Raw genomic sequence first — 16,881 nt, 5'->3', positions numbered from 1 at the left:
CACCCCAAAGTACCATGGACTCAGAGTCGGATGATGCGCACGACACAACGCTACTGCTGTCTCCAACACCCTCTACCATCGCAGAGACGCTCACCTCGGTTGGGCACTTTAGTGATGAGGCATCTGGTGCACTCACTGGTGCGCACAACACAGCCGTCCCGGTACAGCAGGTGGAGGTAGGAGCAGCAGAGGGGCCGGGCGGTCGGAGGGCATCCTGGCTCCTGGCACAAGCGAACATCTGCCGCCCAGATGGATCCCGGGTTCCTGGAGTTACCACACCCACCCATAGCCCCGATGCAACCACCGAACCTGGGACGAGCGAAGAGGGTGACGGCCGGCTTGCAGCGGCTGCAGTCGCAGGTGGAGGAGTCCACCCGCGTCCAGGAGCTAGGAGTGGTGCTGGTCATACGTGCCACCTAGGCCGACACTGCACGGGTGGCGTCCGCGGTGGAGGCAATGGGTGCGACGGTGTCAAACATGGGGAGCAGTATGCGAGGCCTGGGGCTTTCCGTGCAGGCGGCATCTGTGGCCCAGGACATGGCGGCCCTCTCACAGGAGGCCATGAGCCAGCGCCAGCAGCAGATGGCAGAGGCGCTCAACGCCGTGACCCTGTCTCAGCAGGCCATGGCCCAATCCCTGCAGGCCATGGCCCAGTCTCAGCAGGCAATGGCCTCATCCCTGCAGGCCATGGCCCAGTCTCAGCAGGCCACCGCTGAGGGCATCAGTGCCATTGCCCATGTGCTAGCTTGCGTCGCACAGTCACAGACAGGGATGGTCAACTCCCTGAGCTCCATGGCTGCAAACCTGCAGACCCTTGTCGGTACCAGCACGGGCCTCCAGGACTGACAGCGCCAGGTGTCGGAATGGAGTCGGATGGCCGGTCCGTTCGCACCACCGACCCATGTAGAGGCCTAGGGGCCATTGGGCACCCCGAGGGAGGAGGAGTTGCTGGCGTCCGTCCCTGGTCCCCCTGTCGGGGAGGTCCAGGAACACTGCAGCACCTCGGACTCTCCCCCTTCCGTCCCAGGTGCATTGGGTGGGCAACGGGCAGGACAGGCTGGCAGCTCGCCATCCCAGTCGACCGGGCCGCAGCCTGGCCCATCTAGGCCAGGATGCCCCAGGACACGGCCGCCAAAGGGATCCCGAGTCAGAGGGCAGGAATCGCAGGAGTCCACCTCCAGTTCTGCTGTACCGTCTGGGGAACCACCTAGGCATAGTCAAAGGGCCCGTAAGGCCAAACAATTAGACACTGAGCAAGTTGGCACGGGTGCAGGGCACAGACGAGTTTTAGGAGCTAGGGCACGTATATGCACTATTTGTTATTAAAATCACTTCAACACCTTCAGAAGCTGCCTTTGTGCTCTGTCCGAAGCGTGCGGGGGTGTCATGTACGTTGAGCGCCAGTGTGTGTGTGAGGGGTGGTCTTACGTTGGCCTCAGGTGAGTCTGCCCCCTTCCCCCCTGGGCCGCCCTCACCATCCCCCCGGGCAGAGGACGGGACCGTGCGCTGCAGTGCCACAGCCGCATGCAGGGATGGTCCGGGTGGATGGTGGTACTGTGGCCATGGGTCAGACATAGTCCAACGATGTGGAGCCAGGAGCTCATTGCAGAGCGGGTTGTCATCATCCTCCATGGCCTGCAATAGACACGCTTCCACCGGCGATGGTGAGAGCCCGGCCGTCATGCCGCAGGTGGATCTGCAATGGAGGGGTGGTGTGCATGCGGGTGGGGTGGGTGGGGTTGGGGAGGGGGGTGAGGGTGCTGGGTGGGTGGGGGGTGTGGGTGGTCGGCTGTTGCCATGGCGTGCGGTCTGTGGCCATACTCGCCGATTCCCACACCCCCTAGTCAGTGAAGCGGGCGGCTATCAGCCTGTCCCGTGCCCGCTGGCCCAGCCGGTAACAGTGGACAGCCACCCGTCCATGTCTAGCCCGTCTGCCCTGACCATTGCCCCCATCCCCCTCATCTGGGGAGGACTGCGCCTCTCCCTGCTGCTCCTCCACTCCGCCCTCCTCTGCCTGCGGAACATGCCCCCTCTGCTGGGCTATGTTGTGCAGGACGCAGCACACCACAATGATGCGGCCGACCCTATCTGACGGATACTGAAGGGTGCCCCCAGAGAGGTCCAGACACCTGAAACGCATTTTGAGCATGCCAAAGCACCTCTCTATCACACCCCTTGTCGCTGCATGGGCATCATTGTTGCGGTTCTCCGCGTCATTCTGTGGCCTCCGTATCGGCGTCATCAGCCACGATCGCAATGGGTAGCCCTTGTCGCCCAGCAACCAGCCCCTCAGCCGGGGGTGGCGTCCCTCGTACATGCCGAGGATGTAAGACTGCAACAACACGTATGAGTCATGTAAACTTCCCGGGGACCGGGCGCAAACGTGCAGGATAATCATGCGGTGATCGCAGACCATCTGGATGTTCATGGAAAAGATCCCCTTCCTATTGGTGAACACGGCCCTGTTATTTGCAGCTGGCCGCACGGCGACGTGCATCCCATCAATCGCGCCCTGGACCATGGGGAACCCGGCCACGGCAAAGAAGCCCACGGCCCGGGCATCCTGGCTGGCCCGGTCCACAGGGAAGCGGATGTAGCGGTCCGCAATGGCATATAGGGCGTCTGTCACTGCCCGGATGCACCGGTGCACCGATGTCTGCGAGATATCGGACAGGTCCCCACCTGGCGGTCTGGAATGACCCCGTGGCATAAATGTTCAGGGCCACCGTAACCTTGACGGACACCTGGCCAGGTGCCATCCTCCAACAGTCGCACCCATGCAGCCCATGCCACCTGGCTGGGGGAGGGGGGATACGGGCAATGATGACATGTCGTCATTCCCCCCCCCCCCCAGTGCCACGCGGTGCCAGTATGACAGCCGGGGCGGTACACATGGGGCCTCCTCGGGTACCTCCATTGCCGTGGCGCCGTGACGTCCTCCTCCCCCTCCTCGTGTTCCTCCTCCACTACGTGCTCCCCCTGCTCCTCCTCCTCCGCGTCCTGTCGGGCGGGTATCCCCCCAGCCTGGGCGGCTACCGCCTGCCCCTCTGCGGCAACCTGCGCTGCCTCTCTGGCACGCTCCTCCTCCTCCAGGGCAACATGGAGAATAGCGGCTGCCGCCATGGCGGCCAACATCGCTGGCTGATCAGAATACATGACGGCCTGCTGGGGGGGGTGGGAGGCGGGAATGACGACATGTCATCATTGCCCGTACCCCCCCTCCCCCAGCCAGGTGGCATGGGCTGCATGGGCGCGGCTGTTGGAGGATGGCAGCTGGCCAGGCGGACAAACTCCCTTGCCCTCGCACCCCCCGACCCGGCACTCACCCCCCCGTACCCGGCACTCAACCCCCCCGTACCCGTCACTCATCCCCCCGTACCCGGCACTCACCCCCCTGTACCCGGCACTCACCCCCCGTACCCGGCACTCACCCCCCCGTACCCGGCACTCACCCCCCCGTACCCGGCACTCAACCCCCCCGTCCCCGGCACTCATCCCCCCCGTACCCGGCACTCACCCCTCCCCCGTCCCCGGCACTCACACCCCCGTCCCCGGCACTCACCCCCCCCCGGCACTCACCCCCCCCGTCCCCGGCACTCACCCCCCGTGCCCGGCACTCACCCCCCCCGTACCCGGAACTTACCCCCCCCATCCCCGGCACTCACCCCCCTGTCCCCGGCACTCAACCCCCCCGTACCCGGCACTCACACCCCCCGTCCCCGGCACTCATCCTCCCGTACCCGGCACAACCCCCCCCTCCCCGGCACTCATCCCCCGTCCCCGTCCCCTTCGCCGGCACTCACTCCCCCCTTCCCCGGCACTCCCCCGAAGCCCACCCCACACCAACCCCCCGCCGCACACACACCCACACACACAGACTGCGGCCACGCCATCACCTCTCCTGCGGCCACCCCCCAGGCTGTTACCTACCTCCACGCTGGACGGCGTCAACCATCAGCACTGGTTGACGCGGTTAAAAAGGTGTTTTGATTTACGCCGACGTGTCCCACGGTCAAACTCCCTTGCCCTCGCACCCCCCGACCCGGCACTCACCCCCCCGTACCCGGCACTCACCCCCCCGTACCCGGCACTCACCCCCCCGTACCCGGCCCATCCGGCCGGGAGTCTATTGTCTCGCGCCCGCCCCTGCCATTCTCCGAGGCGGGCGGCTCGATTGACGCCCCGCCGACTTTTCACCCTTCGGAGAATTTGGCGGGCGGCGGGGCGGGATTTCCGCCGCCCCCAGCGATTCTCCGACCTGGCGGGGGGGGTCGGAGAATCCCGCCCCTGGTCTTGCACGGAGCGCTTCCATACAAGCTTGTTGCTTACCGAGTTCGGTTCTAGAGTGTTCTCTGACCATGTGACTCCACACATCACTCTGTGGATGGTGCCACTCTCCAGTCCCATGTTAACCCTTGCTCTGCTGATTACCTTACATTATAATGCATGCAGACACATATCATCACAATACAACAAAGTCTTATGCCCTGACAGTTCTTTCACAATCCCGGGGTGAGATTCTCCGACCCCCGCGCTGGACTGATTTCCATCCCGCCAGCTGGCGGAAATGCTCCTGCGCATGCGCCGCCCGGCAATGTCATTTCCGCGCCAGCTGGCGGGGCATTTCCGCCAGCTGGCGGGATGGAAATCAGTCCGGCACGGGGCTAGCCCCTCAACGTTAGGGCTTGGCCCGCCAAGATGCGGAGGATTACGCACCTTTGGGGCGACGCGATGCCCGACTGATTTGCACCGTTTTTGGCGCCGGTCGGCGGACATTGCGCCGATACCGGAGAATTTCGCCCCCGGTCTGTCACGTGTGAAGGAGTGGTCATGGTACTTTGTTTCTGATACTTAGGTGGTGTGATAAAGTTTCTTTTCGTTCCATCATTTTAATTGAGCACCTTTTTCATCGGCCACTTGGTCATATTGGTTCTTGTGATTTTCTATTTGAGTGACCATTTCAGCAATCTTGTTCTGGCACGCAATCTCAGTTTCTTTCTCTGTCTGAATTGCTGATTCTGCGTCAATTTCAATGTCTTTACTGATGTGTTAGGCAGGTCGGTTCGGTGTGGACTGCACTTGATGCAGCGATGCGAGAAACAGACCTCTAACACTGTAGAAGATCCAACACGGTTTTATTGAACAATAGAACATACATATTTATCTGTGGGTCGACACTATACTGAACTGACTGGAGACCTTGTACTAGCCTGACCAGACTTACTAGCTACTGCATGGTGTTTGCACTGTGCTAGCTCGTGGACTCTGACTGTCTCAGTGGCTGGGTCCAGAGAGAGCGGGAAACCTAGTGCCCTCTGGCTTTATAGTGGTAGTGTCCTGTCTGGTGATTGGCTGTGCTGTGTTGTGTGCTCACTGGTTATCCTGTGTGTCAATCACTGCCTGTCTGCATCTCATTATATACATGCGTGGATATCATGACATTTACCACTTCAGTTAATTTCTCATTGCTGAGTTTCCCTTCTTCAAGCTCTTACTCTCCCGATTCAATTCTTCACTGGACTTGCTCTTATTTCCTCGTTACATTTTCCACAGAGTTCAGCTTATTCTCAATTCTCTCATTGAATTTTCCTTCTTAACTTCATTTTGTAAATTCTTGCAACTGTTTTTTAAGTTTGCTGTGAGACATTTCATCTTGTTTTGATGTCTTCTCCAGAGCTTTTGCTGATTCCTCATCATGTTCTGAGATTCTTGTGAAGTCTTTCATATCTGCGATCACATTCTTACTGGACATATACATTTCACAAATGGAACCTTCATTTCTACTTGTCTCAACTTCAGCTTAACCCTTTTTGGCTTCATTGCTCTCCTGGGGTCTTTTGGTGCCCTTCTTCTGGGATCTTCCGTTTCTTCTTCCCTGAGGTCTTCATTGTCTCCTCTGAGGTCTTTGTTGGTTAAGGACCTTTTTTGAGAGTTGCCCTCTATCTGGAGTCTTCTCCAATAGTCCTGTCCATTGCCACTTGTTTCTTCTCGTGGTTGTTGCATTAAATGTACTGCCAGTTTAAATGCATTATCTCTTTAAATGCATTGCCGCTTTAAGATTGTACAGCAACTATTTTGTCCCCACACAGACTGTAGTTGCAAGGATACAGTCAGCTTCCCTTTGCAGGTGTATTTTACAACAAATGTATCAATGGAGGTACAGAGTGTCTTGGGCTGTTTCTTTTTTTCACTCTTAAAGCTACAGCACAGCTTCCTAGTGCCAGCCCTTTTTTTAAGCTTCTAAACATGTTTAACTGCAGCAAATTTTTGCCATTCATCCAAATACCTTTTTTTCAAAAATTGAACCCACAGCAATCCTAATCACTTGAAAACACTGCTTGATCACACCCCTTGTCACGATCCCTGCTTTGGTCTGTGGTCTCTAGATAGCATCATTAACCATGACCGCAGAGGATAACCCCTGTTGCCCAGGAGACAACCCATCATCCAGGGGTGCGCCTCGAAGGTGTCAGGAACCGTTGAATGCGCAAGAAGGAAGCCGTTATATGCGATGCCTGGGTATCAGGCACAGACGTGCATCTCGTGGTCGCACACCAGCTGCACGTTCATTGAGTGAAACCTCTTTTGGTTTGTGGAGACCGGCCCCTCATGCTCGGAGGGGACATGTATCCCGTCGATCACACCCTGGACCTGGGGCATCCAGGCGATGGCGGCGAACCCCATTGCCAGGCATCCTGGTCCATATTGAATTTGATATATTGTGCCGACCGGACATATAGGGCCTCCATGATGGCATGGATACACCGAGGTCTGCAAATGAATTCAACATTTTGTTCCCTCGTTCAAATCATTAATATATATTGTGAATAGCTGGGGTCCCAGCACGATCCCTGCGTACCGAACTAGTCACTGCCTGCCAATTTAAAAAAGACTCATTAATCCTACTCTTTGTTTCTTGCCTGCTAGCTAGTTTTCTATCCATCTCAATACACTACCCCAATACCATGTGGTTTGATTTTACACACTAATCTCTGTGGGACTTTGTCAAAAGCCTTCTGAATGTCCAAATATACCACATTCACTGGCTCCCCCTTGTCAACTCTACTCTTTACAACCTCGAAGAATTCCAGGAGATTTGTCAAGCATGATTTCCCTTCATAAATCCATGCTGACTCTGTCTGATCCTGCCACTATATAAGTGTTCTGCTTTAAAATCTTTGAGAATGGATTCTAGAAGTTTCCCCACTACTGACGTCAGGCTTACTGGTCTATAATTCCCTGTTTTCTCTCTACCTCTCTCTTTAAATAGTGGAGTTACATTAGCCACCTTCCAATCTGCAGGATCTGTTCCAGAGTCGATAGAATCCTGGAAGATGACACCAATGCATCCACTATTTCTAGAGCCACTTTCTTAAGTACTCTGGGATGTAGATTATCAGGCCCTGGGGATTTATCAGTCTTCAATCCTATCAATTTCCCAGCACCGTTTCTCTACTAATATTGATCTCCTTCAGTTCCTCCCTCTCTCTAAGCCCTTATTAAGTAGTCTCAGGTAGTTCAACAATATTTATTCACTACTAGAAACTATATACATGGATAAAGGGTAAAGTAAAGGTCCAAGCAGGAAACTGTCTCCATGCTTGCTTCTACACATGGCTCTGCCGTTAGGAAGGGAATTCCATGATTTTGACCCAGCAACAACTGTGAAGGAACAGCGATACATTGCTAAGTCTAGGTAGTGAGTGGCTTGGAAGGGAACTGCTATTTGGTGCTATTCCCATGTATCGGCCGTGAACCAGAGTGCGCTGGGCGGAGTGAGTTGGGTGACTCACGATCAGCCCGCGCCCAGCGCAGAGCCCGATCTGGGGTTCTTGCGTGATTCACCCATTGCATCCAGCTCTGTGCTGGGCGCAAGGGGGTGGCTGAATCGTGCCCTCAGTTATTTTTTAGGTGCATCACGCCTAAAAAATAACAAATTTAATGTAGCTAATGTAGATGTCGAAGATGTGAGTTCAATATATGAGCTGAACATCTGCCCACCTTGTCCTTATCCAATTTCTCTTTAGCTGTGAGATAGTTAATCAGGATTACACATCAAACGTTTATTGACCCGGTAAAATGCAGAAATGCCTGAAAATAAACAGTCGTTACAACACTGGCACAGTCTGAGTTAACATGAGGTACACATGGAGGATAACGTAAGCCCATACTGCATCAGTCTGATACTTTTCAATTTCCCACTTCAAACAACCCTGTGATCTGCCTCTAAATGCAGTGAAAATTTGGGTGCTGAGTTAAAACGAGCTTTCTTCTTGTTGTGTTCCTGCCAGATTTAATTTTAAACTGAAATTGTCGGAACAATCCGCTGCCAATGCCATTTTAGCTGAACAAAGATCCAAACAAATCCAGATTTCAGTTTTAACTTTAATGTGGGAAACCAAATCTGTTTGGTTAGTTGTTGATTGGGGAGAACATGACCTATAAGGCTTAGCAGTTTAGATTTGCCACAGGGATTAAAATGAAGGGTCGGAATTTCCGATCTCGCCCGCGGTTGGGATGCTCCAGTCGCGCTTCAGCGAATGAAATTTTGGCTGAGCGCCAAATTCTCACTGGTAGAGGTGGCGGGGCAAACAAGATCGGAGATTCCCTGCCAAGATCTCTTTTTTACCCCTTCATGTGGATGCAAGTATACCATTCAGTTGGGATGGACTGGACTCTGTCGAAATCCAGGTGAGACACCTAAGATCAAAAGAAATAGGTGGGAGGTGTGACGTAATGATATTCTCGCTGACTAGTTATCTAGAAAACCAGGGTCATGCTCCAGACCCTGGTTTGAACCCCACCAAATGGTGAAATTTTAAATCAGTAAAAAGAATCTGGAATTAAAACTCTAATGATGACCCTGAAGCCCATCTGGTTCACTAATGTCCGTTGGGGGAGCGAATCTTTTTTAAAATAAATTTTGAGCACCTAATTATTTTTTTCTGCAATTAAGGGGCAATTTAGCATGGCCAATCCACCTAACCTGCACATCTTTGGGTTGTGGGGGTGAAACCCATGAGACATGGGGAGAATGTGCAAACTCCACACGGACAGTGACCCAGGGCCGGGCTACGAAAGGGGAGCGAATCTTACCTGGTCTGGTTTACATGTGACTCCAGACCCAACCACATCAATATGGTTGACTTTGAAATGGCCCAGCAAGCCACTTAGTTCAAGGGGGCAATTAGAGATGGGCAATAAATGCTGGCTCAGCCATGAATGAGTATAAAAAAAAATAGGAACAACAGATTGAGAAAGCTGCAGAATAAAAGCTAGCAACGTGGGAGGATATCTTATTGAATGAGATATCCTCCCATGTTGCTAGCTTTTATTCTGCAGCTTTCTCAATCTGTCACATATGTGGACATAGCCCACGCTGAGCATTTTGTCACTTTATGAGTCAGGAAGGGGATACAGCTCAGTCCATGTGTCGATATAATTATCGTTGTCTGTTATAACTTCGGAAGACATTGCAGTTCTCAGAGTTTTTATTCCCCAAGAGGTGTGAGGTGTGAAAAGATTAATAATGCAATTTCTGTCAAATCAAAATAAAAAAATTTGTGCTGTAGGCTCTTTTGTGCCAATTCTTGTTGACTCTTGACATCAAGAGGGAGGAAACCATCTTATTGCTCATTTCAATCTGGTCTGAATTCTGACTCAATTCCCAGATGTTAATAAAGCGACGTTCCTGGAAACTGTACCACCCAGTCCCATTAGATAATGACTTGTTGCACAGATACTAAAGTACTCCTAGTACAGCGCATCTTCCAAAATGCAGACGGCGACTTATACTAAGTGCAGGTTTTCCGTCAAATGTGCCCATGCTCAAGCAAACAAAGGTATTTAGATCTAATTTTGTCACTTGACTAATTCCAATGATCTGTCAGATGATAGGTGTCCCTGTATAGAGAGATGCAAGCTATATAATGGTTTTTTTTCTGTTTATTTTTTGACTCAGGAAGATATGCAAGTCATGTAAGTGCAACCAAGAGGATCACAGCCTGAACTCCGATGCAGAGGATGATCGGAAAATCGGCCGCCTCTTGGCTGACTCAAAATATTCCAACCTGACTGCCCGGGTGAAGGGAGGAGATGGAGTCCGCATCTATAAAAGAAACCGAATGATTATTACCAATCCAATTGTGACAAAGAAAGATCCAACTTTTGACACAGTAACATATGAGTGGGCCCCACCAGGCCTGACCCAGAAACTGGTAAGTTGATCCACTCAGAAACGCTGACATGTTTCACACGTTGTCTTACTGTAAGAATCAGAGGACTATAGTAATGCAGTTTCTTGATTCAGTTGGGGAAATTGGGTAAATAAAATATGAGAAAACGGAATTATTTTATAAAACTAAATCTGTTCTGAAAATCAGCATAAAAAATCAGTTTCTTATTCTATATGAGATTTGTTTGCCGTGGATTAAAACAAAACAATATTCTTCACAAACCAGAAATTTCTGAAGCAAAACTTCTTTATAAAAGGCCAATAATGCAATGAAATGTTCCAGGTGCATCGTAGAAGAAATCGCGACACTGAACCACACAAGGATATCTTAGGTCAGGTGACGCAAATCTCCGTTAAATAACTAGATCAAAAAGAGGACAGGAGGTGTGGGTAGTGAATTCCAAAGGTTGGGGCTTAGGCAGCAGAAGACAGAGCCACCGATACATGTGGAACATTAAAATTGGGGGAGAACAGAGGCTAGAATAAAGGTGTGCAGTTATCTCAGAGGGTTGTGAGGCTGGAGGGATCAGGGGTTATGGGGAGAAGGCAGGAGAATGGGGATGAGAAAATATCAGCCATGATTGAATGGCGGAGCAGACTCGATGGGCCAAGTGGCCTAATTCTGCTCCTATGTCTTATGGTCTTATTTCAGAGAAAGGGATAAACGAGAAATAAAACAATATTTGCATTAATATAGCACCTTTCACGACCTCAGTGTATCCCAAAGAATTTTGCAGCCAATGAAGTGTAGTCACTGTCATAACATGGGAAAAACCAGCTAATCCACACACAGCCAGCACTGCCCAAACAGCAAGGTGAGAATGCCCAGGTTATCTATCACTGTGATGTTGATTGAGGGATAAATATTGGCCAGAACACTATTACGGGTCAGGGTTTAGAGAATCCCACAGTGTATCATGGAGTTCACCTGACCCACAACTTTTAATAGATTGTGGTATGGGGAGCACACGGCTCACTCTCCAGGTATGGTACAGCAGAAAATGGACCAGTGGTTTTTAAAACAAAACAATGTTTATTCTATGAACTCAAGTTAACCTTTCTAAAACAAACAGTGAACATCTTAGCAATCAGTAAATCAAATACACCCCCCAAAGAATACAACACTAAATAATCTGTATGCTGTTCTGTTAACATCCAAAAGACTTAACAAACCTCCAAACAGGAGCACATCAGGGTTTACATTCACGACTGAAAACATTTATACTTCTTCTGAATTCACCAAATGATCCATAGACAGTTTTTGGATGGCAGAGATCAACAGCAGTGCAGCTCACAGACACCCCCAAGCTTTTTCAAACTGAAACTGAAAAAGCAGAAGTGGAGCTCAGCTCCACCCACACTCTGACATCACTCCAGTAACATGAGCAGCTCCATTTCTTAAAGGTGCATTTATTAAACACCCATTTCTTAAAGGGTACTCTCACATGACACCTCCGCACCCTCCAAAAAAATAAACCATCAACTTCAAGATGGTTTCATTTTTCACCTTTGCACTATCCTTTAAGAAATGCACCACAGTAAATATAATTGTTAGTTTAAAAAAACAACACACGCAAACAGGTATAACAATATGGTCCATTTTTTCCGTTCTTCCTCCAACTGAAATCCTTCTCGATTGACAGTCTCTTTGAACAAGAAGCTCTCTGCACGATCTGTCCATTTCTCTACGCCTTGGCATTTCTGTTTAAAGTCAGATAATTTAGTTCAATCTGCTCATAGAATCCCTTGCAATACTCCAACACAGGAGCATTGGTTATCATAGTTTTCAGGCAGTCAAATGTTTGTTGAAAGTCCGCTGTCCATTGAAATTTTCGACGTTTCTTAAGCAAGTCCATCAGTGGAGCAATCATGCTGCAAAACCTTTGCGCAAATGTTCGATCAAATCCACTCATGCCAAGAAATCACATTATTTCCCTTTGTCTCGAGGGTATAGAAAACTCCTGAAGGAAAGTGATTTGGGCTTTTCCAAATTCACCTTTTGGCTAGGTTTATCACCAAACCTGCTTCCTGAAGTCAATCGAATAACTCCATCAGATGTTTTAAATGTTCTTTCCATGTCTGGCTGAAAATTGCCGGATCGTCGATATATACCGCACAATTGGGTAATCCTGAAACAACTTTATTAGTTAACCGTTGGAATGTGGCTGGGTGTTTTTCATGCCAAATGGCATAACTTTGAATTGGTATATACCATCTGGAGTCACAAAATCTCTTTCGCCCTTTCGGATAAAGGTACCTGCCAGTGACCTTTAAGTAAATCCAATTTGGAAATAAAAACTGTTTGTCCCACTTTCTCAATGCAATCCTCCAAATGTGGGATAGGATAAGAGTTTGTTCTTGTAACTGCATTAACCTTTCTATAGTCTACACACAACCTTTGGGTACTGTCTGGTTTGGTACCATCACTATGGGTGAGCTCCATTTGCTGCAATCCACTTCAATTATGCCATTTTTAAGCATACTCTCAATCTCTTTGTTCACCTGTGCCAAGTTTAAATGGTTAAGTCTATATGGATGTTGTTTGGTCGGAACAGTATTTCCCACATCTACATCATGGATAGCCATTTTAATACTTTCCAATTTATCTCTACAAACTTGCCCATGTGATATCAATAACTCTTTCAGGTCAGTTTGGTTTTCCTCTGGAAGATAACTCAACAATTTATCCCAATTTTTAAGAACATCCTCATTTTCCAATTTAATTTCAGGTATGTCAAATTCACTGTCATCTGGATTTGGTTCGTCACTTTGAGTTAAAATCATTAAAACCTCCTCTTTTTTTTCTCCTTCCCTTTCAAAGTACCTTTTAAGCATATTCACATGACACACTCGGTGATTCTTCCTTCTATCTGGTGTTTTTACCACACAATTCACCTCACTTAATTTCCTTTCAATCTGATAAGGTCCAGAAAACCTTGCTTTTAAAGGTCCACCTACCACTGGTAACAACATTAACACTTTATCTCCACTGGCAAAACTACGAACTTTGGATTTCTTGTCCGCTACCCGTTTCATCACCTTTTCTGCAACTTTCAAATGTCATCCAGCCAATTCACCTGCTCTATTTAATCGTTCCCTAAATTTTGACACGTAATCCAATAATGTAATTTCCAATTTCTCATCCACCAATTTTTCCTTAATCAATTTAAGTGGTCCTCTTACCTCATGACCAAAAATTAGTTCAAGTGGACTAAATTTGGTTGACTCATTAGGAGCATCCCTAATTGCAAACAGTATGAATGGTATTCCTTTATCGCAATCCTCTGGACTATCTTGACAATAAGCCCTCAACATTGTCTTTAATGTCTGATGCCACGGGCGTCATTCTCCGACCCCCCAGCGGGTCGGAGAATGGCCGTTGGCCGCCGTGAATCCCGCCCCCGCCGGTTGCCGAAGCCTCCGGTACCAGAGATTGGGCGGGGGCAGGAATCGGGCCGCGCCGGTTGGCGGCCCCCCCCGCTCGATTCTCCGGCCCGGATGGGCCGAAGTCCCGCCGAGAAATTGCCTGCCGAGAAGTCCCGCCGGCGTAAATTAAAGTAGCTATTTACCGGCGGGACAAGGCGGCGTGGGCGGGCTCCGGGGTCGTGGGGGGGGGGCACGGGGCGACCTGGCCCCGGGGGGTGCCCCCACGGTGGCCTGGCCTGCGATCGGAGCCCACCGATCCGCGGGCGGGCCTGTGCCGTGGGGGCACTCTTTCCCTTCCGCCTCCGCAACGGTCTCCACCATGGCGGAGGCGGAAGAGACTCTCCCCACTGCGCATGCACGGGAAACTGTCAGCGGCCGCTGACGCTCCCGCGCATGCGCTGCCCCGAATGTCATTTCCGCACCAGCTGGCGGGGCAACAAACGCCGTTTCCGCCAGCTGGCGGGGCGGAAATCCCTCCGGCGTTGGCCTAGCCCCTCAATGTCGGGGCTCGGCACCCAAAGATGCGGAGCATTCCGCACCTTTGGGGCGGCGCGATGCCCATCTGATTGGCGCCGTTTTGGGCGCCAGTCGGCGGACATCGCGCCGTTGGGGGAGAATTTCGCCCCACATTTCCAATGCTCCCTGCGATTCTGGATGGTACGCAGTTGGTTTAAATTGTTTTATTCCTAAGCTATCCATTACTTCTTTTAATAACCTCGAAGTAAAATTTGATCCTTGATCCGATTGTATTTCTGTGGGTAGTCCATATCTAGTAAAGAATTTAAGTAATTCCTCCACGATCCTTTTAGCTGGAAACCTGGTAGACACATCCATTATAGTCAAAAGATATTGATTCCCACTTTTCATTTTCGGAAGCAGTCCTACACAATCAATTAGGACCCTTGTAAAAGGTTCCTCAAATGCTGGAATGGGTATTAAGGGCGCTGGTTTTATCACTGCTTGAGGTTTCCCTATCACTTGACATGTGTGATATGATTGACAAAATTTAACTACATCTTTATGTAGTCCAGTCCAATAAAAATGTTTCTGAATTTTAGCTTGAGTTTTCCTTATTCCCAAATGACCTCCCACTGGTGCCTCATGTGCAACTCACAACACCTCCTTTCTATACCCTACCGGCAATACTACTTGATGAACTTCTGCCCACTTTTCATCCGCCTGCATATGTAACGGTCTCCATTTTCTCATCAAGACATTACTTTTACGGTAATAACACTCTGGTATACATTCAGGTTCCTCTTTTGTGTATGCTTTCTGATATATCCGTTTAATTTCTATATCTTTTTGTTGTAACTCCGCCAATTTTCCTCCACCTGTTCTTGTTCTTTACCAACCATCTGATCAAAAATCGTTTCTGATAATTGCACTTCAACTTCATCTTTACTCTTTGATTTATCCTCTTGTCTTAACCTGTGACTTTGCGACCTTGTTACTACACAATCCGGAAAAATCCCAGGATATATGTCCTTCAACACTTCAGTTGTCTGATTTTCCACTGGCTCATCAACCACAGTAGGCATCACTCCCACTTGCGATCCAGCTATATCATTACCCAAGATAAACTGTATTCCTGGACAAGATAATTTCTCTATTACTCCTACTACCACTTCACCACTCTTCACTGGACTTTCCAATCTTACCTTGTATAATGGAATGCTACTCCTCTCACCCTGAATTCCACATATTACCACCTTTTCTGACAACATTCTTCCCAAACTACATAACTCCTCATCTCTTACCATTAAAGATTGACTAGCTCCCGTATCTCTTAAAATTGTGACTTCTTTACCTGCTCCTCCTGATACACATGAGCAAACTTTACCCACACAAGTAAATTCTTTAAAGAAATCTGGCACCTTCTTATCAATCACTTCTTGATCAGGCTGTACAATCTTTTGCACTTCCTTCGCTTCACTTGGGCTTTCCTTTACCAATTTAACGAACCCCACTGTCTTATCCTGTTTTACCACATCAGCCTTCCCAGTGCTTTTCTTCAACCACCAACACTGTGACTTTACATGGCCTAGTTTATTACAGTGAAAACATTTGAAACTTTTCATGTCTCTTCCACCCTCCTGGATTTCTTTTTTAATCTGAGGTACACTCTCCTTATTATCTCCCATCAGATCACCTTTACCTTTACCACTTGAGTATTTTTCATGTCCCCAGTTTCTATCCCTCACAGGCTGAAACTGATGTCTGAAAGCAAGCTTTGATTTACAAACTAATTCGTAATCATCTGCCATTTCTGCTGCTAATCTCGCAGTTTTAACCCTCTGCTCTTCCACATGAGTTCTCACTACATCAGGAATTGAATTTTTAAACTCCTCCAAAATTATAATTTCTCTGAGAGTTTCATACGTTTGGTCTATTTTTAAAGCCCTCAAAATTACTCTGTTTGAGCCTTTCAAACTTCATGTATGTTTGACTAAATTATTTCCTTAAATTTCTAAACCTTTGTCTGTAGGCTTCAGGCACCTGTTCATCTGCACCTAAGATGGATTTTTCACCTCCTCATACGTCCCAGATACCTCCTCCGGTAGTGATGCAAACACTTCACTAGCTCTACCTACCAGCTTTGTTTGAATCAGTAATATCCACATGTCCTGTGGCCATTTCATTTGTTTAGCTAGCTTCCCAAATGAAATGAAAAAGGCTTCCACTTCCTTCTCGTCAAACCTTGGCAATGCTTGGACATATTTAAATATATTCCCACCAAGACTTTGACTTTGATGCTCTTTCTCACTATCCTCATCACTATCATCCAACTGTACGTTTCCCTTTACGTCTGCCAATTTTAACTTACTGTCATGTTCATGGCCATTTTCTGAACTTCAAACTCTCTCTCTTTATCATTTTCCCTGATTTGTATCTTCCTTACTCTTTCTTTTTGTTCTGCTAGGGCTATTCTTTCTTTTCTCCTTTCTTCTCTCTCCTTTTCTTTTTCCTCTCTCTCTTTCTCTTTCGTATTCAAGCTGCTTTAATTCTTTCTCATGTTCCTTTTCTTTAATTTGCAACTGAATTTTTGCCATTTCCAATGAGTCAAACTGTATCTCAGGCAACTTTAAATGCTTAACCACCGCCATAATTAGCTCATCTTTTCACATTTTGTCAGGTAGTGATATCTGCAATGTTTTTGCCAAATCTAATAGTCTGCTTTTAGTCACTGCTTTTAGTCCATAATGTACTGCGTGTGACAG

The 16,881-nt window shown here is 48.9% G+C and overlaps 1 protein-coding gene across 3 annotated transcripts in view; it reads left to right on the top strand.

Moving 5' to 3' along the window:
- The window catches only part of lmcd1 (LIM and cysteine-rich domains 1), an 84,623-nt gene that overhangs the window by 30,063 nt on the left and 37,679 nt on the right, over positions 1-16,881 (top strand). For 2 of the 3 annotated variants that reach the window (XM_072472126.1, XM_072472127.1), the window contains one exon: positions 9,962-10,217. In XM_072472126.1, the coding sequence (XP_072328227.1) occupies positions 9,962-10,217 (256 nt within the window). The remainder of the gene's footprint in view (positions 1-9,961; positions 10,218-16,881) is intronic. The other variant, XM_072472128.1, reaches the window with a different exon arrangement.

The sequence above is a fragment of the Scyliorhinus torazame genome, chromosome 13 (genome assembly GCF_047496885.1).
Source record: "Scyliorhinus torazame isolate Kashiwa2021f chromosome 13, sScyTor2.1, whole genome shotgun sequence".
In the NCBI taxonomy this organism is placed as follows: domain Eukaryota; kingdom Metazoa; phylum Chordata; class Chondrichthyes; order Carcharhiniformes; family Scyliorhinidae; genus Scyliorhinus; species Scyliorhinus torazame.
The sequence above is the reverse complement of the archived record's forward strand: the minus strand, read 5'-3'. Positions and strand labels throughout refer to the sequence as shown.